A 24,547-nucleotide genomic window follows, 5' to 3' on the forward strand; every position below is an offset into this window, starting at 1 on the left:
AAATGTGGCACCCAATTTGTGCACAGCAAGCTCCCACAAACAGCAATGTGATAATGACCAGATCATCTGTTTGTGAAGTTGGTTGAGGGTCAGGACACCGGGGATAATTCCTCTGACCTTCTTCGAATAGTGGCCATGAGATCTTTAATATCCACCTGAGAGGGCAGACGGGGCTTTGGTTTAACGTCTCGTCCGAACGACGGCACCTCCGACGGTGCCGCACTCCCTCAGCGCTGCACTGGAGCGTCGGCCTGGATTTTGTGCTCAAGTCTCTGGAGTGGGACTTGAACCCACAACCTTCCGATTCAGAGGTGAGAGTCTGAACCCAGATTACACCAGAATTTCCTCTGGATAGTCGAGTGCTAATCCCAACATGCTGATTGCCACGTTCTCTGGGCTGGAGCTCTCCCCCATCTCTGGGCTGTGGTATTTTTGTGATGGAGCTGTCCTTGGTGCTGAAATATAATAGTATGGGGAACATTGAGTAGCATTGGACAGTTCCAAGATCTTAACTCTTGCTCACTAATGCAGTAAAAATATAGAGACTTCTTGCTATGGATGTCTCTTTACATTTGTTTTTAAAATTTTAATACATTTTAACATTTTGATCTCTTGACTTCTTTGATTTGCCCATATATTGAGCCATCTTGGAGCCATATATAGATTTAGATTTTCAGTCGTGTGCAGGGCGTTGTCTCAGATACACCAATGTTGGAGCAGTGGCAGAGTATTACTGGGAGTTCCCATGTGCAGTTACATCAAACGCAGGCCATGTGCTGCCTCACAGCAGGAGAGGCAATAGGCAGAAAGATCACTCCAAATCCCCGTTGTACCCCCATTAGTGGCCAGATTGATAGTGACGTAGGAGGAGGCCTGTCTGTCATCCCGACCACGGGACGGTGTGAGAGGGAAGCCTCCTGGCTCGAAGATCTCTGGGGAGACGGAAAGAAAAATATTTTCCTTACCCTATTGAGGGGGTAGCATCGCACGTCAGGAATAGAATCTGCCTGATTTTTCCACCCATCAGTGGAAGAATTAAAAATGGGCGGGCTGTGCAACACGGGTGAGGCCCTCCCCTGCCGACTTTCCTCCCTGCGCCCCGTCAGGCGATGCTGAACACTCGGGGCGGAAAAGGCGGAAATCTAGCCCAGTGCGCGGTCCTGGTTCCTCAGCTTAAAAAAAATAACGCACAGGGACCCAAGTGTCTTTCGGGCAACAGTGGGCCTAATCCTCAATGCAGCTCACACATGGCGACCGCCAGTGGGGCAAATTAAGATCTTCTGTTACAATTCTAGTGTCTAGCTCATCTGTGATGCCTGCTGTAGTAGAATAGCTCCATTGACCCTCCCTGTTGGAATCTGGAATACTGCATACAGTTTTGGTCTCCATACTTAAGAAAAGACATACTTGCTCTCGAGGCAGTACAAAGAAGGTTCACTCGGTTAATCCCGGGGATGAGGGGGCGGACATATGAGGAGAGGTTGAGTAGATTGGGACTCTACTCATTGGAGTTCAGAAGAATGAGAGGCGATCTTATTGAAACATATAAGATTGTGAAGGGGCTTGATCGGGTGGATGCGGTAAGGATGTTCCCAAGGATGGGTGAAACTAGAACTAGGGGGCATAATCTTAGAATAAGGGGCTGCTCTTTCAAAACTGAGATGAGGAGAAACTTCTTCACTCAGAGGGTGGTGGGTCTGTGGAATTTGCTGCCCCAGGAAGCTGTGGAAGCTACATCATTAAATAAATTTAAAACAGAAATAGACAGTTTCCTGGAAGTAAAGGGAATTAGGGGTTACGGGGAGCGGGCAGGAAATTGGACATGAATTTAGATTTGAGGTTAGGATCAGATCAGCCATGATCTTATTGAATGGCGGAGCAGGCTCGAGGGGCCGATTGGCCTACTCCTGCTCCTATTTCTTATGTTCTTATGAATCGTTTAGTGCTCTGTGGCATTCCGCTGGCGGTCTTGTCAAGATCAGTAGCTTGGCGTGCGAGGAATCACAGTTGCTGTGGCAGTAGCCACACACATCGCTACGTAATGAGCAGGTCCAAAGAGGCGCCCGTTCAGTTTGCCAGCACTGGAGCAGACTGACGTTCGATGAGGGCTATTTCCGCAACTGCATTGTCGCGTAAGATATCCGGAATTAATGGTTCTCTTTCACCCCCCTGCCCCTCCCCTTTTCTCTTCCGCAGTCAGCTGCCCCTCAGCCCTCCAGACCAGCCCATCACCCAACACGTTGTCCAAGAGTCTCAATCTGGATCTTCAGGGGCTAACGTTGTCCGACACTACCCTACCCTCTGAGGTGAGTGTTATCGTACCCTGAGGTTCAGTGGGGGAGAGGTTAGGCTGATACGTGGCTAATGTAACTTCGAATGTTCACAAGCAGGATCTGCCGAATCTCCGAGCGGTGAAACCTTCATGTAACTATTTTTGCATTTTTCTTTTTAAGGCCAATCTTCCTGTCCGCCTGAATTCCATTTGAATTTGGGGTGAGGGGAGCCCTTCCTCTGGCTCCCCACCAGTTGCCAGTGCCTCTGGGGTTTTCCACTGGAAATTCATCTGCCCAAATAACTGTCAATAAAACCATAGCAACGCTAGATGTTCCTTGTGTACAGTGTTGCTTTGACGTGTGAATGAATATTTAAAATGTAAATTCCCCTGCCCCCACCCTAAGGGGATGCGACTAATTACACAAGGTTGTGGGGTGATCTAATCAGGATGTTTAAAATGATACAAGGGTTCGATCACACAGACACAGAGAAACTATTTCCTCTGGTGGGGGAATCCAGACACGGGGACATAACCTTAAAGTTACAGCCAGGCCGTTCAGGAGTGAAATCAGGAAGCACTTTATCGCGCAAAGGGGCAGTAGAAATTTGGAACTCCCTCCCCAAAAGGCAGTGGATGTTGGGGGACAATTGAAACTTTCAAGACTGAGATCGACAGATTTTTGTTGGGTAAGGGTATCAAGGGAATATGGAGCCAAGGCGGGTAAATAGAGTTGAGGTGCAGATCAGTCCTGATCTAATTGAATGGCGGAGCAGGCTTCCAGGGCTGAATGGCCCACTCCTGTTCCTATGTTTGTAATTCTGTAGAGTGGACATTGATCTAGGTGTGTGTGTGTGTGTGTGTGTCAAATGCATCGTCTGCCGTCAGCCTTGCTGCCCCAGTGGAATCCCGAGAGCAGTAAGTGTGTGACGGACCCGATGTGATGCCCCGTTCAGGAGCTAGTCCTTGTCGTCTGTTTCAGGCGTCGAGCCCCTCGCTCAGCGGAGTCAAAACCTACGAGCTGCTGCACCGCATCACGGGGGAGGGGCTGTCGGTGGAGTACTACTTCAACAGGAGGCCGTTCAGCCCAGACCCGGCCATGGTCTCTGTCCGGATGCAGTTCACGAACAACTCCGAAACGGAAGTCAAGAACCTCCGCATCAGCGAGACCAAGCTCCTGTCGGGAATGAGGATGCATGGATTCAAGGAGATTGGTAAGAGTCTGAGCAATGGCGATTTAAGCTCCTCTCTGAGTATCCTTTCCAGCCCCCTTCATTAATTCCCCACCTCCGCTTTACCAACAACCATTCTCTGGCAGAGGGGTTGAGAATCTAGGTTCCTCCCAGGCCTCCTGCAGTGCCTTCAGATACCCTGGAGATAAGTCGTCCACCAGTCTATTGGAGATTGTCTATCCTTTGACTCACAATGACCAATACTACAGGAGATCCACGAGTGAATAGATAAGCCTCACATTTGGCGATTACAGTTCTTAGTTCGTGGAATCTTACAGCACAGAAGGAGGTCATTCGGCCCATCGTGCCTGTGCCGGCTCTTTGAAAGAGCTATCCAATTAGTCCCACTCCCCCCTGCTCTTTCCCCGTAGCCCTGCAAATTTTCTCCCCTTCAAGTATTTATCCAATTCCCTTTTGAAAGTTACTATTGAATCTGCTTCCACCGCCCTTTCAAGCAGTGCATTTCAGATCATAACAACTCTTTGCGTTTAAAAAAAAATTCTCCTCATGCTCTTTTGCCAATTACCTTAAATCTGTGACCTCTGGTTACCGACCCTTGTGCTTGTGGAATCAGTTTCTCCCTATTTACTCTATCAAAACCCTTCATAACTTTGAACGTCTCTATTAAATCTCCCCTTAACCTTCTCTACTCCAAGGAGAACAATCCCAGCTTCTCTATATAACTGAAGTCCTTCATCCCTGGTACCATTCTAGTAAATCTCTTCTGCACCCTCTCTAAGGCCTTGACATCCTTCCTAAAGTATGGTGCCCAGAATTGGGTACAATACTCCACCTGAGGCCTAACCAGTGTTTTATAAAGTTTTAGTATAACTTCCTTGCTTTTGTACTCTATGCCTCTATTTATAAAGCCCAGGATCCCATATGCTTTTTTAACAGCCCTTCTCAACTTGTCCTGCCACTTTCAAAGATTTCTGTATGTAAACGTAACAGCTAAATGACTATGACGGAGTCTGTGCAGTACAAGACAGATTACCCTGAAATGGTACCGGTACAACCTATACAAAGATTACCCAGATTAGTCAAGCCACAGATTACATTTTCCAGATTTAAAAGGTAGCGGTGAATGAAGTCTTAAGAAAATATCCCTGAAACCCACCGTGTGCTTCACACAAGCTTGAAATTCAGCCCCTTGTAATGGCCGATGATTATATCTGATGCTGTGACATCACTATTAAGTTACATATACGGCCAAAAAGGTTGATTCAAATCTGCAACTCACTTGGGGGACAGAGTCGTCGATGGAAATCTAATGAGTCTAAATGTGTGTATTTACAAGGCCCTGCACTGAGCTTGCTTTACTAGAGTCTCGGGGAAAGCTGAGGACATTTGTTATACTTTGGAAGTGTAGCACTTCACTCTCCAATGACCAGACATTTTCATGTAACACCAAGATATTCTAGAACACAAAAGGCCCACTCAACCCACTGGGCCCAGCCCCAACCAACAGACTTTGTACAACCTGAATTAGCTTCCCAAATGAGTCAAACTCCTGAAGGAGGTGAATCACCTTGAGTAACACCTTGCAGGAAGAAAATGTTCTGAAGTTTCTTCCTGACTTCGATCAGGTAAAAACTCCAAGCTGCGTTGTTGCAGAGGTCACCTGTCCGTGGTTCCAACAGGACTGATATAGCAATAGGCACCTGTGATGCACAACACCCCCTCATAAGGAGTCGTCACTGGGCACCTTGTCTACAGCTAATCTGTTGCTGCATTTCCTCTGGCCCAATCCACTGTACAAAATTTTAATCCGCTTGATTTCAATTTTAAAATTCTCATCCTTGTTTTCAAATCCCCCCCATGGCCTCGCCCCTCCCTATCTCTGTAACCTCCTCCAGACCTACAACCCTGTTGCGCACCTCTCAATTCTGGCCTCTTGCTCATCCCCAATTTCCTTTGCTCAACCATTGGCAGCCGTGCCTTCAGCTGCCTCAGCCTTAAGCTCTGAATTTCCTCCCTAAACCTCTCCGCCTCTCTACCTATCTCTCCTCCTTTAAGACGCTCCTTAAAACCTCTTTGACCGAGCTTTTGGTCACCTGTCCTAATATCTCCTCATGTGGCTCGGTGTCAAATTTGTTTGCTAGCGAATTGGAACGTTTTACCATATTAAAGGCGCTATATAAATGCAGGTTCATTTTTCAATAGATTTATTCGTTTAGATTTTTCCTGAATGGAGTTTTTTTTTATAAATAAACACTCAGTATCATTCTCTAAATGTAACTGGGAATTCCAGCCAACTGCATTTAAAATAATTATCTAACTCACGGGCAGATTCAAGCAGCATCCAGTAGTATTGGGGTGTAGGGTTTGACTGCGGCGTAGAGGAAGATTCCTCTTGAGAGCTGCTCGAGCAGTGACATCCAACTGTTTGGAGCTGGACCAGATCCTCATGTTGAAACGAGTGAGTGGACCACACGATGTCACAGAAATACAAGGCCCAATGCACAGAAAATTCAAACGCCCCCATACATGAGAATTCAAACGTACACACAAAAAGCCACACTCCCCCATATAGTAAAATCTTGCCCCCCCCCCGCCGCCAAATACAAACATTCCAAGCCTCCAAATCCAAACAGATTCAAGCTGTTCCCCCTCTTTCCACCATCTTCGCCCTCATCCTTGTTCACCAGTCCAGACACACGTCTTTCTCCCCACCATTGCCCCCCCCCCTCACCACCCCGTGTCATCCTTGTGTCCCTCTGTCTTCATTTCCTTCCTTCTCCCCCACCCTTCACCTCCCGCAAAGCTTGAAAACCAAGACGACTCTGGGGGATGGAGTACCGATTGGTGTAAAAAGCCTGCTCCCTGGTGGGCCTAAATCCCCCATCGGTGAGCAGCCTTTCCTCGGTCTCCAGGGCCCAGCTGAGCTGCTCATTCAGCCTCCTCTGCTTCTCCCTTCTCGGATTAAATGCACCATTTCAACTCCCAACGGTTTCAGCTCCCAATGAAACCATCGTAACTGGCTTTGTGAATTTAATATGACAAGATGTGCAGGCCGGGTGAAAGGAGTTTGCCACTCCAGAGAAAGAGAGCGCAGGCTCTTTAATTCTTCCCTCTGCCACCTAAGGCCACGCTCTCCCTTCCTCAAGATACACGGATAGTTTGCAACAATCCAGTTACCTTTCTTACTGTTGCAAGTGCAGTTTACCTTCAGCTGCACCTCAGTTGGTAGCTCTCTCGCCTCTGAGACAGAAGGTCGTGGGTTCAAGTCCCACTCTAGAGGCTTGCGCACATCACCTGGGCTGACACTCCCAGTACTGAGGGAGTGCTGCACTGTCGGAGGCGCCGCCTTGCAGATGAGGCGTTAAACCGAGGCCCCGTCTGACTTCTGAGGTGGACGTAAAAGATCCCATGGCACTATTTTGTAGAAGAGCGGGGGAGTTCTCCCTGGTGTCCTGGCCAACATTTACCCCTCATCCAACATCACTAAAAAAGGTTATCTGGTCATTATCACAGTGGGATCTTGCTGTGCGCAAATTGGCTGCCACATTTCCTACATTGGAAACATAGAAAATTCACGGCACAGAAGGAGGCCTTTTGGCCCATCGTATCTGTAACAACAGTGACTACACTTCAAAAGTGTTTCATTGGCTGTAAAGCACTTTGGGACATCCTGAGGTCGTGAAAGGCACTGTATAAATGCAAGTCTCTTTTTCTTTCTTGTATTATCCACCCTGAGGAGACTCTGTTTCTCTTTCCAACGTCCACAGAGATTCTTGTGCCTGGTGAGGTGGTCGCGGAGACGCTGGGCATCGACTTCTGCGATTCCACTCAAGCTGCCAACTTCCAGCTGTGGTGAGTGACAGTCACTGAGATGGTCATTATCCACGGAGCTGCACATCTGGCCCTTCACAGATCTCCGTTTTCATTTTGCACTGTTGTGAATAGCCAAAAAAAAACCACTTCTAAGCTAGGAATGAAGACAAAATAAATGAGAGAACTTTCAAAGAGAAGTCTGAAAGTTGTTGTGTTAGAATTCAGCGCGTAATTCTTTACAAAGTCAGGTCATGGGGTTAGTTAAAGAACATATTTGATGGTATTAGACAGGAACTTTCAGAAGTTGATTGGGAGAGTCTGTTGGCAGGCAAAGGGACGTCTGGTAAGTGGGAGGCTTTCAAAAGTGTGTTAACCAGGGTTCAGGGTAAGCACATTCCTTATAAAGTGAAGGGCAAGGCTGGTAGAAGTAGGGAACCTTGGATGACTCGGGAGATTGAGGCACTAGTCAAAAAGAAGAAGGAGGCATATGACATGCATAGGCAGCTGGGATCAAGTGGATCCCTTGAAGAGTATAGAGATTGCCGGAGTAGAGTTAAGAGAGAAATCAGGAGGGCAAAAAGGGGATATGAGATTGCTTTGGCAGATCAGGCAAAGGTGAATCCAAAGAGCTTCTACAAATACATAAAGGGCAAAAGGGTAACTAGGGAGAGAGTAGGGCCTCTTAAGGATCAACAAGGTCATCTATGTGCGGAACCACAAGAAATGGGTGAGATCCTGAATGAATATTTCACATCGGTATTTACGGTTGAGAAAGGCATGGATGTTAGGGAACTTGGGGAAATAAATAGTGATGTCTTGAGGAGTGTACATATTACAGAGAGGGAGGTGCTGGAAGTCTTAACGCGCATCAAGGTAGATAAATCTCCGGGACCTGATGAAATGTATCCCAGGACGTTATGGGAGGTTAGGGAGGAAATTGCGGGTCCCCTAGCAGAGATATTTGAATCATCCACCGCTACAGGTGAGGTGCCTGAAGATTGGAGGGTAGCAAATGTTGTGCCTTTGTTTAAGAAGGGCGGCAGGGAAAAGCCTGGGAACTACAGACCAGTGAGCCTGACATCTGTAGTGGGTAAGTTGTTAGAGGGTATTCTGAGGGACAGGATCTACAGGCATTTGGAGAGGCAGGGACTAATTAGGAACAGTCAGCATGGTTTTGTGAGAGGAAAATCATGTCTCACGAATTTGATTGAGTTTTTTGAAGGGGTAACCAAGAAGATAGATGAGGGCTGTGCAGTAGACGTGGTCTACATGGACTTCAGCAAAGCATTTGACAAGGTACCGCATGGTAGGTTGTTACATAAGGTTAAATCTCATGGGATCCAAGGTGAGGTAGCCAATTGGATACAAAATTGGCTTGACGACAGAAGACAGAGGGTGGTTGTGGAGGGTTGTTTTTCAAACTGGATGCCTGTGTCCAGTGGTGTGCCTCAGGGATCGGTGCTGGGTCCGCTGTTATTTGTTATTTATATTAATGATTTGGATGAGAATTTAGGAGGCATGGTTAGTAAGTTTGCAGATGGCACCAAGATTGGTGGCATTGTGGACAGTGAAGAAGGTTATCTGGGATTGCAACGGGATCTTGATCAATTGGGCCAGTGGGCCGATGAATGGCAGATGGAGTTTAATTTAGATAAATGTGAGGTGATGCATTTTGGTAGATCGAATCGGGCCAGGACCTACTCCGTTAATGGTAGGGCGTTGGGGAGAGTTATAGAACAAAGAGATCTAGGAGTACAGATTCATAGCTCCTTGAAAGTGGAGTCACAGGTGGATAGGGTAGTGAAGAAGGCATTCGGCATGCTTGGTTTCATTGGTCAGAACATTGAATGCAGGAGTTGGGATGTTTTGTTGAAGTTGTACAGGGCATTGGTGAGGCCACACTTGGAGTACTGTGTACAGTTCTGGTCACCCTATTATAGAAAGGATATTATTAAACTAGAAAGAGTGCAGAAAAGATTTACTAGGATGCTACCGGGACTTGATGGTTTGACTTACAGGGAGAGGTTAGACAGACTGGGACTTTTTTCCCTGGAGAGTAGGAGGTTAAGGGGTGATCTTATAGAAGTCTATAAAATAATGAGGGGCATAGATAAGGTCGATAGTCAAAATCTTTTCCCAAAGGTAGGGGAGTCTATAACGAGGGGGCATAGATTTAAGGTGAGAGGGGAGAGATACAAAAGGGTCCAGAGGGGCAATTTTTTCACTCAAAGGGTGGTGAGTGTCTGGAACGAGCTGCCGGAGGCAGTAGTAGAGGCGGGTACAATTTTGTCTTTTAAAAAGCATTTGGACAGTTACATGGGTAAGATGGGTATAGAGGGATATGGGCCAAGTGCAGGCAATTGGGACTAGCTTAGTGGTATAAACTGGGCGGCATGGACATGTTGGGCCGAAGGGCCTGTTTCCATGTTATAACTTCTATGATTCTATGATATCGTACAGTTCCCTGCACTGGGCTGTGTGTATAATGGGTCATTGGCGGCCGTGCCCTCAACTTTCTGGGCCCTAAGCTCTGGAAATCCCTCCCTGAACCTCTCTCTCTCCTCCTTTAAGATGCTCCTTAAAACCTACCTCTTTGACCAAGCTTTTGATCACCTGTCCCAATATCTCCTTATGTGGCTCAGTGTCAAATTTTGTTTGATTTCACTCCTGTGAAGCGCCTTGGGACGTTTTACTACATTAAAGGTGCTGTATAAATGCAAGTTGTTGTTGTTGATGATGATGAACATGTATCTCCTGCAAGTACAGCAGTCAAGTCTCTGGAGTGGGACTTGAACCCCACAATCTTCTGTCTCAGAGGCGAGAGTGCAGTCCAGTGGGTAATTGAAAATGCAAGACAGCAGGTTATATGATTGCAGAGTTATTTGCTGAGTCCTAATACAGCATTGCCCATGTTTAAGCAAAGTCTACTTGCCATGCTAAAAGAAAGAACTTGCATTTATATAGTGCCTGTCACTCCCCCAGGATGACCCTAAACTGACTTTGCTCTCGGGACATATTTAATGACGGACAAGGTGGCGCAGTGCATTCAAATATTGTCCTATACCTGGGATAGCAAAGAAATTTGGACAATCCCACAGGAGTAAAGTTCACTGCAGGATTCAGCCAATACAGATGCTTGGTGTAGGTGTAAAAATGTTCTTATTGAGAGACTGAGACCGAGCCGTGAAGCTGGTGTGATATTTAGAGAGGTCTGTGTTACATCTCCTGTGCTGGGAGCTCTGAGTTTTGTCACTGTAATCGGTGATATAGTGACTCCCCCCTCCACCTTTGCCCAGAGTAAAACGCGACAGTCTTTACTCGGTGCCAGTAGAGGCTGTTCTGGAATTGCACTATTGAGTGGTGTTGTTTTGGTGCTTTTTCAGCTCCCAGACTAGGCAGTTTTATATGTCGATCCAGCCGCCGGTGGGAGAGCTGATGATGCCTGTCTTCATGACTGAGAACTCTTTTAGAAAGGAGCAAGGTGAGTGTCTCCATAGAAACACTCAGAAAATCACTGTGAAGGAGGAGTCTCGATGGGTCAATGGTAATTGCTGCACTGCACACATTTAGTGAGTGATAGTCTCACTACTTTATCAAGCAAAGTCTTCGGTTAAACTGCAGCCTGCCATTTCAGTTTGTTCTGGATATTTAGTTCTTTTTACAATTAAGATGTGTGCTCTCGCTATAAGGAATTGATCCCTTTCCCTATTCTGTTTATACTGTGGTACTAGCTGCCAATAGCTCCACTGTTATATTTAAGTTGTCTGAACCGTGGGGAGTGTTAACACTGTGTTGTCTGAACCGTGGATTGTGTTAACACTGTGTTGTCTGAACTGTGGATTGTGTTAACACTGTGTTGTCTGAACCGTGGGGAGTGTTAACGCTGTGTTGTCTGAACTATGGGGAGTGTTAACACTGTGTTGTCTGAACTGTGGATTGTGTTAACACTGTGTTGTCTGAACTATGGGGAGTGTTAACACTGTGTTGTCTGAACTATGGGGAGTGTTAACGCTGTGTTGTCTGAACTATGGGGAGTGTTAACGCTGTGTTGTCTGAACTGTGGATTGTGTTAACACTGTGTTGTCTGAACCGTGGGGAGTGTTAACGTTGTGTTGTCTGAACTATGGGGAGTGTTAACACTGTGTTGTCTGAACTATGGGGAGTGTTAACACTGTGTTGTCTGAACTGTGGGGAGTGTTAACACTGTGTTGTCTGAACTATGGGGAGTGTTAACACTGTGTTGTCTGAACTGTGGGGAGTGTTAACACTGTGTTGTCTGAACTGTGGGGAGTGTTAACACTGTTGTCTGAACTATGGGGAGTGTTAACACTGTGTTGTCTGAACTACGGGGAGTGTTAACACTGTTGTCTGAACTATGGGGAGTGTTAACACTGTGTTGTCTGAACTATGGGGAGTGTTAACACTGTTGTCTGAACCATGGGGAGTGTTAACACTGTTGTCTGAACTATGGGGAGTGTTAACACTGTGTTGTCTGAACTATGGGGAGTGTTAACACTGTTGTCTGAACCATGGGGAGTGTTAACACTGTTGTCTGAACTATGGGGAGTGTTAACACTGTTGTCTGAACTATGGGGAGTGTTAACACTGTTGTCTGAACTATGGGGAGTGTTAACACTGTTGTCTGAACTATGGGGAGTGTTAACACTGTTGTCTGAACTATGGGGAGTGTTAACACTGTGTTGTCTGAACTATGGGGAGTGTTAACACTGTTGTCTGAACCATGGGGAGTGTTAACACTGTGTTGTCTGAACTATGGGGAGTGTTAACACTGTTGTCTGAACCATGGGGAGTGTTAACACTGCGTTGTCTGAACTATGGGGAGTGTTAACACTGTGTTGTCTGAACTATGGGGAGTGTTAACACTGTTGTCTGAACTATGGGGAGTGTTAACACTGTGTTGTCTGAACCGTGGGGAGTGTTAACACTGTTGTCTGAACCGTGGGGAGTGTTAACACTGCGCTGTCTGAACCGTGGGGAGTGTTAACACTGTGTTGTCTGAACTGTGGGGAGTGTTAACGCTGTGTTGTCTGAACCGTGGGGAGTGTTAACGCTGTGTTGTCTGAACTATGGGGAGTGTTAACGCTGTGTTGTCTGAACTATGGGGAGTGTTAACACTGTGTTGTCTGAACTGTGGATTGTGTTAACACTGTGTTGTCTGAACTATGGGGAGTGTTAACACTGTGTTGTCTGAACTATGGGGAGTGTTAACACTGTGTTGTCTGAACTGTGGATTGTGTTAACACTGTGTTGTCTGAACTGTGGATTGTGTTAACGCTGTGTTGTCTGAACCGTGGGGAGTGTTAACGCTGTGTTGTCTGAACTATGGGGAGTGTTAACACTGTGTTGTCTGAACTGTGGATTGTGTTAACACTGTGTTGTCTGAACTATGGGGAGTGTTAACACTGTGTTGTCTGAACTATGGGGAGTGTTAACACTGTGTTGTCTGAACTGTGGGGAGTGTTAACACTGTGTTGTCTGAACTATGGGGAGTGTTAACGCTGTGTTGTCTGAACTGTGGATTGTGTTAACGCTGTGTTGTCTGAACCGTGGGGAGTGTTAACACTGTGTTGTCTGAACTGTGGGGAGTGTTAACACTGTGTTGTCTGAACTGTGGATTGTGTTAACACTGTGTTGTCTGAACTATGGGGAGTGTTAACACTGTGTTGTCTGAACTATGGGGAGTGTTAACACTGTGTTGTCTGAACCGTGGGGAGTGTTAACACTGTGTTGTCTGAACTATGGGGAGTGTTAACACTGTGTTGTCTGAACCGTGGGGAGTGTTAACACTGTGTTGTCTGAACTGTGGGGAGTGTTAACACTGTGTTGTCTGAACTATGGGGAGTGTTAACACTGTGTTGTCTGAACTATGGGGAGTGTTAACACTGTTGTCTGAACTATGGGGAGTGTTAACACTGTGTTGTCTGAACTATGGGGAGTGTTAACACTGTGTTGTCTGAACTGTGGGGAGTGTTAACACTGCGTTGTCTGAACTATGGGGAGTGTTAACACTGTGTTGTCTGAACTATGGGGAGTGTTAACACTGTGTTGTCTGAACTGTGGGGAGTGTTAACACTGCGTTGTCTGAACTATGGGGAGTGTTAACACTGTGTTGTCTGAACCGTGGGGAGTGTTAACACTGCGTTGTCTGAACTATGGGGAGTGTTAACACTGCGTTGTCTGAACTATGGGGAGTGTTAACACTGTTGTCTGAACTGTGGGGAGTGTTAACACTGTGCTGTCTGAACCGTGGGGAGTGTTAACACTGTGTTGTCTGAACCGTGGGGAGTGTTAACACTGTGCTGTCTGAACCGTGGGGAGTGTTAACACTGTGTTGTCTGAACCGTGGGGAGTGTTAACACTGTGTTGTCTGAACTATGGGGAGTGTTAACACTGTTGTCTGAACCGTGGGGAGTGTTAACACTGTGTTGTCTGAACTGTGGGGAGTGTTAACACTGTGTTGTCTGAACTATGGGGAGTGTTAACACTGTGTTGTCTGAACTATGGGGAGTGTTAACACTGTTGTCTGAACCGTGGGGAGTGTTAACACTGTGTTGTCTGAACTGTGGGGAGTGTTAACACTGCGTTGTCTGAACCGTGGGAAGTGTTAACACTGTGTTGTCTGAACCGTGGGGAGTGTTAACACTGTGTTGTCTGAACCGTGGGGAGTGTTAACACTGTTTTCTGAACCGTGGGGAGTGTTAACACTGCGTTGTCTGAACCATGGGGAGTGTTAACACTGCGTTGTCTGAACCGTGGGGAGTGTTAACACTGTTGTCTGAACTATGGGGAGTGTTAACACTGTGTTGTCTGAACTATGGGGAGTGTTAACACTGTGTTGTCTGAACTATGGGGAGTGTTAACACTGTGTTGTCTGAACTATGGGGAGTGTTAACACTGTGTTGTCTGAACTATGGGGAGTGTTAACACTGTGCTGTCTGAACTATGGGGAGTGTTAACACTGTGCTGTCTGAACAATGGGGAGTGTTAACACTGTGTTGTCTGAACTATGGGGAGTGTTAACACTGTGTTGTCTGAACTATGGGGAGTGTTAACACTGTGTTGTCTGAACTATGGGGAGTGTTAACACTGTGCTGTCTGAACTATGGGGAGTGTTAACACTGTGCTGTCTGAACAATGGGGAGTGTTAACACTGTGTTGTCTGAACCATGGGGAGTGTTAACACTGTGTTGTCTGAACTATGGGGAGTGTTAACACTGTGTTGTCTGAACCGTGGGGAGTGTTAACACTGTGTTGTCTGAACTATGGGGAGTGTTAACACTGTGTTGTCTGAACTATGGGGAGTGTTAACACTGTGTTGTCTGAACAATGGGGAGTGTTAACACTGTGTTGTCTGAACAATGGGGAGTGTTAACACTGTGTTGTCTGAACTATGGGGAGTGTTAGCACTGTGTTGTCTGAACAATGGGGAGTGTTAACACTGTGTTGTCTGAACCGTGGGGAGTGTTAACACTGTGTTGTCTGAACCGTGGGGAGTGTTAACACTGTGTCTGCCTGAACTCAGGATTTATCACATTGAGGGTCATTTTAATTTTAACTCATCGAGCAGGAAGCCCACAGGATCGGGTGAAAGGCCAGTTTTACTCCCCGCCCAATATTACTCCCCGTTGACTTCATTGCCCCATTGTTTCCCCTCCCCCCACTCCTTGAGTCAACCAATCAGTTTATCAGTACTGTCACGTTACTGGACTAGTAATCCAGGGACCTGGACTAGTAATCCAGGGACCTGGACTAGTAATCCAGGGACCTGGACTAGTAATCCAGAGAATGTGAGTTTGATTCCCTCCACGGCACTTTGTGAATTTGAATTCAGTTAGAAGAAAATCTGCTAATAAAAAACCAGTATCAGTAAAAGTGACCAGGAAGCTGTCGGATTGTCATAAAAGATAGCACTAGAGCAAGAAATAGTACAGTAGTAGATGGGACCAGACTAAGAGAGAGTACAAGAAAGTCTAAAATGGGTTTACAGTGCATGTGTGTAAACGCACAAAGCGTGGTAGACAAGGTTGGAGAGCTGCAGGTGCGGTTAGGCACATGGGACTATGATGTTGTGGTGATAATGGAGACCTGGCTCAAAAAAGGGCAGGATTGGGTACTAAATATTCCTGGATACAAGGTGTTCAGGAAAGATAGGGAAGAAAGGGGGGGGGGAGTGGTGGTATTGATTAAGGAGAATATTGCAGTGCTGGAGAGAGAGGATGTCCTGGAGGGGTCAAGGACAGAACCTATTTGGTTAGAGTTAAGAAACAATAGCGGTGCCATTACACTACTGGGTGTATTCTATAGGCCACCAACTTGTGGGAAGGATACAGAGGAGCAAATTTGCAGGGAAATTAGAGAGGTGCAATAGCTGCATGGGGGACTTCAACTATCCTAATATAATTGTAAACAATTTTACAACACCAAGCTTTCGGAGGCTTCCTCCTTCCTCACATTCACCTGAGGAAGGAGGAAGCCTCCGAAAGCTTGTGATTTTCAAATAAAATAGTTGGACTATAACTTGGTGTTGTAAAATTGTTTACAATTGTCAACCCCAGTCCATCTCCACATCCTAATATAGACTGGGATAGTAATAATATAAGGGGCAAAGAGGGGGAGGAATTTTTGAAATGTGTTCAGGAGAACTTTCTTGACCAGTACGTTTCCGGCCCAATGAGGAAGGAGGCATTGCTGAACTTGGTTCTGGGGAATGAGGCGGGCCAAGTGGAGCAAGTGTCAGTGGGGGAACATTTAGGGAACAGTGATCATAGTATCATAAGGTTTAGAATAGCTATGGAAAAGGACATGGACCACTCTAAAGTAAAAATACTCAATTGGAGGAGGGCCAATTTCAATGGGATGAGAACAGATTTGGCCCGGGTAAATTGGAATCAAAGATTGGCAGGCAAAACTGTAATTGAACAGTGGGCGGCCTTTAAGGAGGAGATAATTTGGGTACAGTCTAGATACATTTCCATGTGGGAGTAGGATAGGGCAACTAAAGCCAGAGCTCCCTGGATGACAGAAGAGAAAGAGAGTAAGATGAAGCAGAAAAAGGGGGTGTATGACAGATGTCAGGTTGATGACATAAGTGAGAACCAGGCTGAATATAGAAAGTTCAGAAGGGAAGTGAAAAAGGAAATAAGAGGGACAAAGAGAGAGTACAAGAATAGACTGGCAGCCAACATAAAAGGGAATCCAAAAGTCTTCGATAGGCATGTAAACAGTAAACGGGTAGTAAGAGGAGGGGTGGGGCTGATCAGGGACCAAAAAGGAGATGTACTGATAGAGGCCGAGGTACTAAATGAGTACTTTGTATCTGTCTTTACCAAGGAAGAAGATGCTGCCAGAATCTCAGTAAAGGAAGATGCAGTTAAGATACTGGATGGGCTAAAAATTGATAGAGGAGGTACCAGAAAGGCTGGCTGTACTCACAGTAGATAAGTCACCCAGTCCGGGTGGGATGCATCCTAGGATGCTGAGGGAAGTAAGGGTGGAAATTGCGGAGGTACTGGCCATAATCTGCCGTTCTTACCTTGTCTGTCTGATATATGACCCCAGTCCCACACCAACGTGATCAACTCTTAACTGCGCTCTAAAGTGGCCTAGCAAGCCACACAATTGTATCCAGGGCAACTAGGGATGGGCAATAAATGCCAGCCTTGCCAATGACACCCACATCCCGATTTGATCGCCTCCCAACCCGACTGCCAGGGCCCGGTTTTTAAATGGTTTGTTTGACGAGTGCCAATCTTTCTTGCGGTGACTTTAGCCACTAATAAGCAGCTCACCCGCTCACGGTCACCCCCACGATAGCAGGAACGCTGCAAAATGGGGAAAAATGCCCTCCTCACCCCCCCACTCACTCTGTGCACCACAGCAGCTCAGAGAATACTGCTGTGCACCTATTATGGGATGTGTGCACATGGATTTTTCTTTTCTTTCTTTATCCAAAGTGAAGCTAAAACTGTTTCTGATCCAGGGGTTTTGAGCGGACTGACTTTAGGTTCCAGGCAGGTCACCCCTACAGCAAAGCCTCCTCCTGCCTGTGTCTATATTAATGACCAAGGACGGCACCACGGGGTTATTCCAACCGAACCCACCCGGCGGGAAACTGACGCGATCAGATCGACCGTCCGTTTCACCTGCCGCCCCCACCCCCATCTGACCTCAATGCAAAGTAAAAGCGTATAAAACGGGAGTCTATCTCAGCTCGTCAGTAAGTGGGGAGGGTGAAGGAGAGAGGAGACACCCCCGACCACGACCTAACTAACTCTAGTGTGCAATATTCAACATTTTCAGTCATATGGCGGGGGGGGGTGGGCGGGGATAATTTTAAATTGGGCGATGGTGTAAAACGAGCAATATAGAATTAGCCGCCTGTTTAGACACCACACCTGGATCTTCCATTCAATTCCAGTCAGTGGAAGGGGAAATCGGACAGAAGTATAACTTGTAGCTAATTCGACACCGCCCGTTTTACACTTACGTCCAAAGTTAAAATTACCCTCGTGGAATCCTAGAGGACCTCAGTGGTCCCAATGTACCGCCCCCTCCAACACACTCACACACACACACTCACACTCACACACTCACACACTCACACTCACACACTCACACACACACACACACTCACACACTCACACACACACTCACACTCACACACACACACACGTCTTGTTGTTACAGGGATTGCAAGGGTTTTGTCTACAGCATTCCCCAAAGGAAGCCTTCAGCTCTTGGGATGCCCCGACTGACCCCACTGGCTGGCAATCTGCTCGGAGGTTCTTTGCCGGAAACCCCCCGATCCGGAATTTCCTCTGAGCAGCTCCTGCTCCGCCGCCCCAACTCGGCCAGAAAGCGCGGCGGAAATCCCGTCTCCATCTCGTTAAACGGGGTTTCCGCCCCACTTGTGGCAAGCGTACTGCAGCGGAGCGTCCGAGGAAACTCCCGCCGTTTGTTTAATTGATGGACAAGATAAGTCATTTTTTCTTTTGACTAGAATACCCAATGTGGGCCATCTTATATACTGATCGAATCCAAGGAGAGAAGTATAAATGGGACAAAAAGTGCAGGGCTATGGGGAAAGAGCCGGGGCGTGGGACTAATGGGATTGCTCTTTCAAAGAGCTGGTACCAGCATGATGGGCCAAATGGCCTCTTTCTCTGCTGTAAGATTCTATGATTCTAAGTTTTTTTTTTCCATGGTATTTCTAAGAGGTAATTTCCGTTTATGGGGAGATTTTCCTGGGTCAGCGCAAGAAGATCGAGTGGGTTCTCTTACAGGTGGGCGCTCTGACCCACCCGGTTGTCCATAATCGCTGGGTCCAGATGATCTAGTGTGCCTGGGCACAGACCCAGGAAAATCCGCTCTCGATTGTTTTCCCCATGTGGCAATGTTTCGCCTTAAACTCTTACTATTAAAGGATGGGGTCTGTCCAATTAGACGCCCATATCTGGGATTTCCCGCAGGAATTCTCCAGAGATAGATCGGCAGAAATCTCCCCCCCCCGCAACCCCCTGCACCCTCCCGCAAAAGAAACAGCCAAAAATGGCCACTTGCACCGTTTCTCCAGGATTTCCGCCGAGGTTACAGTTTTAATGTGGATGTCCCGTGGCATTGCCCACGGAAAATCAGGACAGAGCGAGTTTCCCTCAGAGTGCATGAGTGAAGCTGTAGGTTTAGGTATGGGGACCTGCTGCTTCTGACGCTCCATCTAGTGGTAGATGTTTGCATTTGCAAGCGTGACTCCGTGACACGGAATGGTAATGCCCAAATAAGGAGCGAGTGGCATACATAGCACATTTAATGTAATATAGATTAGCGGTGGCTTGGCTGGTACGGCAGTGTTGTGGCACACTGCTTTTGGAGCCTCAGTGCAGGGTGGTTAGATATTGAGTCATGTCCCCCCATGACCTGTCGCACGCTGTTACCAATCTCAGCCACACTCCAGTGGTGAGCTGAAAGGAGATGCCAGTGTTTCCTGAGGACCGGGAAGGGGAGTCCCTTCCCTCAGGGCTCTCCTTAAAAAGAGGGAGTCTCACTTTCAACACGGCCTGAAGTGAGGTAAATTCAAAATTAACCTGCAGAAACGTCATTTCAGTGAGCGAGTGGTTGATCTGTGGAACAGGCCGCCTCGGAAGCAGTTAGTATTGATTAATTCGAATATAAATGAGCGAGATTTCTTTCAGACAATAACACTCGGGACACATTATATGAGTAATTTGAGGCGTGACATGTGCTGAGTGTAACAGGCTTGGGAGGAACAGGTGACTTTGGACCTCTGGTTCCCAAAGCTCTCCCCCACGGGGGGTTTACCTCGCCTCGTGTCTGGGTCTGTTGTAGACTTATTGAGAGAGATTGATTGCTATGATTAGTCAGCAACTCCATTGTCGTTGTATCATGTGATTACCTGGATGGTAGAAGGCAAACTAGATGGGCCTTGACTTTTCTTCGCCACCAGTTCCCATGGTCCTAACAGGAGGGCAAAAAAAGACAGCGAGTGCTGAAGACATAACTGAGGGAATTTGGCAAGGAATGACTGAATCCTGTAATGTGAGGGAACCCAGAGTGTTTCACTGATTTTCGTTTCGATTGTACATGTCCATTCAGCTCTATTGCACTGACGGTTTCAATTGCTCTGAAGAAGACATCAGCACTGAGTGTTTAAATAAAACTGTCCAACAAATCAACAGAAGTAACGGGGGGGGGGGGGAGGGGCGCAACTCGAGGTTGTTAATCATAATTCCTGATAACCGATTGCTTCTTGAGAGGTCCTGATGATGGAATTTGCTCTTTAATCACTTCCTTCCTCCACTGTTGATTAATACGCTCCTTTGGCAGAAAATACATCAATCCATTTTCAAAGTTGCCTTTGGAAACCCTCCGAGCCTGTAACCTGATGGCTCAGAGCTCTGAGATGCCAGTAAATGAGCAGGATTTATTTCTTTACTCACCAGTGAATAGATCCCATCCAGTTATCCCTTGCTCGGACTCGATGGTAATTTGGTCCGATTAGTATTTTTCTAGGCCAGCTGAGCAGCAAGCGGGTAATGTTTTGAGATGAGGTGCGAGATCTCGCTCTGGCTCAGGCTGGTGTTAATACGACAGGCCATAACTGCTCCAGGCAAAGCTCGTGTAAGACAATCGAGTCACTGCTGCACAGGAGTGAAAAAAAAAAGACTTGCGTTTATATAGCGCCTTTCATGACCTCAGGATGTCCAAAAACGCATCACAACCGATGAAGTACACTTGACGTGTCGTCACTGTTGTAAATGTAGGAAACACAGCAGCCAATTTGCGCACAGCAAGGTCCCACAAACAGCAATGAGGTAATGACTAAATAATTTTTTTTTTATTGATGCTGGTTGAGGGATAAATATTGGCCTGGTCACTGTGGAGAACTCCCCCTGCTCTTCATCAAAATAGTGCCTTGGGATCTTTTATGTCCACCTGAGAGGACAGACTCGGTTTAATGTCTCCTGCGAAAGACAGCACCTCCGACAGTGCAGCACTCCCTCAGTAATGCACTGGTAGTGTCGGCCTAGGTTGTGTGCTCACAGCTCTGGAGTGGGACTTGAACCCACAACTTTTTGATTCAGAGGCGAGAGGGCTACCACTGAGCCATGGCTGACACTTTAATATTGATGGGGGTACTGGGTGAGGCAGTGGGATAGAACACTGCCCTTTAACCTTTAGGACTGAAGTTCAACTCACACAGTGAGGGCAAAGGTCCTCCCGTCTCTGAAGGGGAGTCAATGGGCTAGGACGCAGGGCCTGACTTTGAACTCTTGCCTAAGGGATCGAAGGTGCTCTCACTCTGATCTCGCGGTGTAGAATCTGAAGTGAAATCTGGGCAGTTTTTGGAGCCCACTGAACAAGGCTGGGATTCAGTTCGAATCACAACGAACATACTCGTCAATCGGACAGGAGGGAAACATGAAAATGGCCTTATCCGAAAATGATCGATGGGGCTGTTTAGCAAAAGCTGTGGTCTTAATGTGAACCTTGCCAGACTTGATCCGAGACGGCTAAATACTGTTAGAATACAGAAAAGTATTCCATTCTCTGGGAACTGGCATTCCTCGCCCTCAAATCAAATATAAACAGATTTATATTTATTTATATAAATATAGAGAAGCTGGGGTTGTTCTCCTTGGAGCAGGGGAGATTTAATAGAGGTGTTCAAAACCATGAAGGGTTTTGATAGAGTAAATAAGGAGAAACTGTTTCCAGTGGCAGAAGAGTCAGTAAACAGAGGACACAAATTTATGGTAATTGGCAAAAGAACCAGAGGCGAGATGAGGAGAAACTTCTTTAGGCAGCGAGTTGTTATGATCTGGAATGCGCTGCGTGAAGGGGTGGCAGAAGCAGATTCAGTAATAACTTTCAAAAGGGAATTGGATAAATACTTGAAGGGGAAATATTTGCAGGGCAATGGAGAAAGGGCAGAGGAGTGGGACTAATTGGATAGCTCTTTCACGATGGGCTGAATGGCCTCCTTCTGTGCTGTATCATTCTATGATTCTATATGATCGGAGCTGAGAACCCAGCACAGGCAGTCCTGGCATTAACAGGGGGCTGCGCGTCAATCTGGAGTACTGCCCTTGGCGACGGCTGATTTCGGAGGCTTGCTTTATATCGTTCCACAGTTCGATATATATTTTTTTACCTCATTGCACTTTGTTTCCCCACTTGCTCTCGTAGAACAGCTGTTAAATACCAGCGCCGGTAAGTAGATGCACAATGAGGCTCAGCGTGTAAACATGTGGATGTAAATCCTGCTGCACATTGCTGCTTCTCACACCGCCGCTGTGTTTGTCTGTAATGTCCGTGCTTTATAGTAGTAGAGCATTACCTGATCCATGTTTATACTTTCTTAAAAGGGTAAGCTCTGTTCTTTAATCCAGTGGTGTTTGGCAAACATCCCTTTTTTTTCTCTCCCGGTTGGTTTAACAAACACTTGGACGCGGTGATGTGTTTTGCTGCATCACGGAAAAGTCATTGCATTGCTTGCGCATGTGTCACGGTGAGGTAAATGATGCATGGCTCTTTGGCTGTTCTCATTTCCCAGGCGTAACGGCCTCTTTAAACAGCAGTGAAGTTTGTAAAACCAGGGTCGGGAGGGAGGAATCTACTTTACGGAATGTTCCCTCCCACGGATCTCCGATGTTTGTTTTTGATGAGAACCCAAGAATTAAAAAAAGAGGAAAAGTTCATTGAGTGAGACCAGCTCATCTTCTCACTTTGTTGTTTGATTTCTTTTTTCAGCAACTCTTACCTGCACCCCCCCCAAATCCAAAAACCACCATTACCAGATTATGGTCCACGGTGCCCATTTCTTAACCTCCTTGGTCTGGGCGTAAGATTCTTTGCAATCTCTGCCCTTAAGGACCAAGCTGCACGGAAAATGCAGTGCCGATCGATCTGGCAGACAGCCTTGATCGCTGGGAGTTGAATCCACAGGCACATGGTTCTGGAGCAAGTGGTGTCGGGCTGCGGATGACAGACTGATGGCCAGGGTTGTTCCGGTGCTCTATTATTGATCCCATCTACGCCCGTGGCCCAATGGAGATGGGATCAATAACAGAGCACTGGAACAATCCTGGCCATCAGTCTGTCATCCGCAGCCCAACACCACTTGCTTCAGAACCATGTGCCTGTGGGGGAGTGGGACTAGCTGGATTGGTCTTGCAGAGAGCCGGCACGGGCTTGACGGACCGAATGGCCGCCTTCCGTGCTGTAACCATCCTACAACCTCCTCAGGAGTGGAATCGGGGAGGGCGGTGCAGTGGCACAGCAGGTTGGAAGACCCATCGTACTGCAGCATAGAGCTGATGGGGGTACAGGTTGATGCCTGTGCTTCTGCGACATTCCTAATCTCAGCCAAGCCATTGTGGCAGGGGGGGGGTACCAGGCACAGGCCACCATGGGAAAGGAATATGGAGGGAGAGACACACAGATACACTCTCTAGGGCCATTCTTGTGCACCTTGCATTGGTTGCATACAGAGGAACACTGAGGGATCCCTGGGAGCAGGTTGTCCATCTGCCCACTCAGCCGCAGGAGATGCAGGAAGAACATTCAATGGGGAATACTTTAAACAAATAGCCTCGCCCTCAGATATAAATAATCAATAAAACAATCTTCCCTGCCCGGAAGTGAAAGCAAGTGTTTCCCTGTCTTCAAGCTTCATTGAGAACCAGGCAAACTATTCGGAACTGGGCTGGTAGATCCCACCAAGATCCCACCAAAATATGAACCCATCGCTGCCCAATTGCAAGTACAGCACCAACCGAGTTACACTGCTGGACCTTCTCGCTGGCTCTAAATCTAGTGGGTACATTGATTCTCCAGCAACTTGTACCACAGGAACACAGTGAGTCCCCAAACTCGGCCGTGCTACCAGCAATGGCCTGGTCCTTCCTAGCCAAGGAATAATGCATAACTAGACAAACTAGACAGAGGACAATGGCGAGCATATACGTGACATACTAAACTTTCCCTTGATTGTTTAGAGCGTGCTGAGGAATTTCAGCTTCACCCAGAACAGCCCTGAGTTTCATTAACTTAATTTTCTAGCAGGAAAGCATCCCTCTTTTGTTATGGGGAGGGAGGGGGAATTGATGCTGAGATACAGGCATTCTACAAGTGGCCTAACCTATCTGCCTCCTTTCTGCGACCCTTCAAAGGAAAACTGATGGGAATGAATGAAATCAACGAGAAACTGACCCTCCTGGAGAAGTGCCGGAGTGACCAAGCCATTGTCCAGCGGGTGATGTCCACCGCTAACCTTGGCCGCGTGCCCTGTGGACTGGACAATGAGTACAGGTAAACGGAGGGGCCTGAATCAAACTCGCAGTTGCCCAAGTTTTACTTTAACAGCATGTTTTCCTGTGGGGGGTGATTTCAAATGAGCCGAGAAATGTTCTGGATGTAGGCAGATCGAAAATGGTGATGAAGGTTTAAGTCAGGAGATCAGTAAAGAACTAGGTGGCTTGCTGGCTGGACAGTGAAGCTGCACCATAATGTTCCATGGACCACAAGGTCACCACATGGTAAATCCCTGATCCTGGCTGTAACATATGGGGAGGCTCAAGGCTGAGGCCAGGCCCTTCCTTCTAGGGACAAGGGAAAAGTCCATCTATCGTTACACAGCTCTTAGCAACTGTGTACTCTTGTACAAAATTATGAGGGGCACAGATCGGATGGATACTAAGGAGCTTTTTCCCTTCGTTGAGGGTTCTTTAAC

The 24,547-nt window shown here is 47.0% G+C and overlaps 1 protein-coding gene across 3 annotated transcripts in view; it reads left to right on the forward strand.

Annotated features, from left to right (window-relative positions):
• Positions 1-24,547, forward strand: part of LOC137304701 (AP-3 complex subunit beta-2) — a 100,023-nt gene that overhangs the window by 69,760 nt on the left and 5,716 nt on the right. For 2 of the 3 annotated variants that reach the window (XM_067973366.1, XM_067973368.1), the window contains 6 exons: positions 2,197-2,306; positions 3,255-3,486; positions 7,233-7,317; positions 10,662-10,759; positions 22,003-22,026; positions 23,988-24,126. In XM_067973366.1, coding sequence (XP_067829467.1) covers positions 2,197-2,306; positions 3,255-3,486; positions 7,233-7,317; positions 10,662-10,759; positions 22,003-22,026; positions 23,988-24,126 — 688 coding nt within the window. The remainder of the gene's footprint in view (positions 1-2,196; positions 2,307-3,254; positions 3,487-7,232; positions 7,318-10,661; positions 10,760-22,002; positions 22,027-23,987; positions 24,127-24,547) is intronic. The other variant, XM_067973367.1, reaches the window with a different exon arrangement.

The sequence above is a fragment of the Heptranchias perlo genome, chromosome 38 (assembly GCF_035084215.1).
Source record: "Heptranchias perlo isolate sHepPer1 chromosome 38, sHepPer1.hap1, whole genome shotgun sequence".
Lineage (NCBI taxonomy): Eukaryota > Metazoa > Chordata > Chondrichthyes > Hexanchiformes > Hexanchidae > Heptranchias > Heptranchias perlo.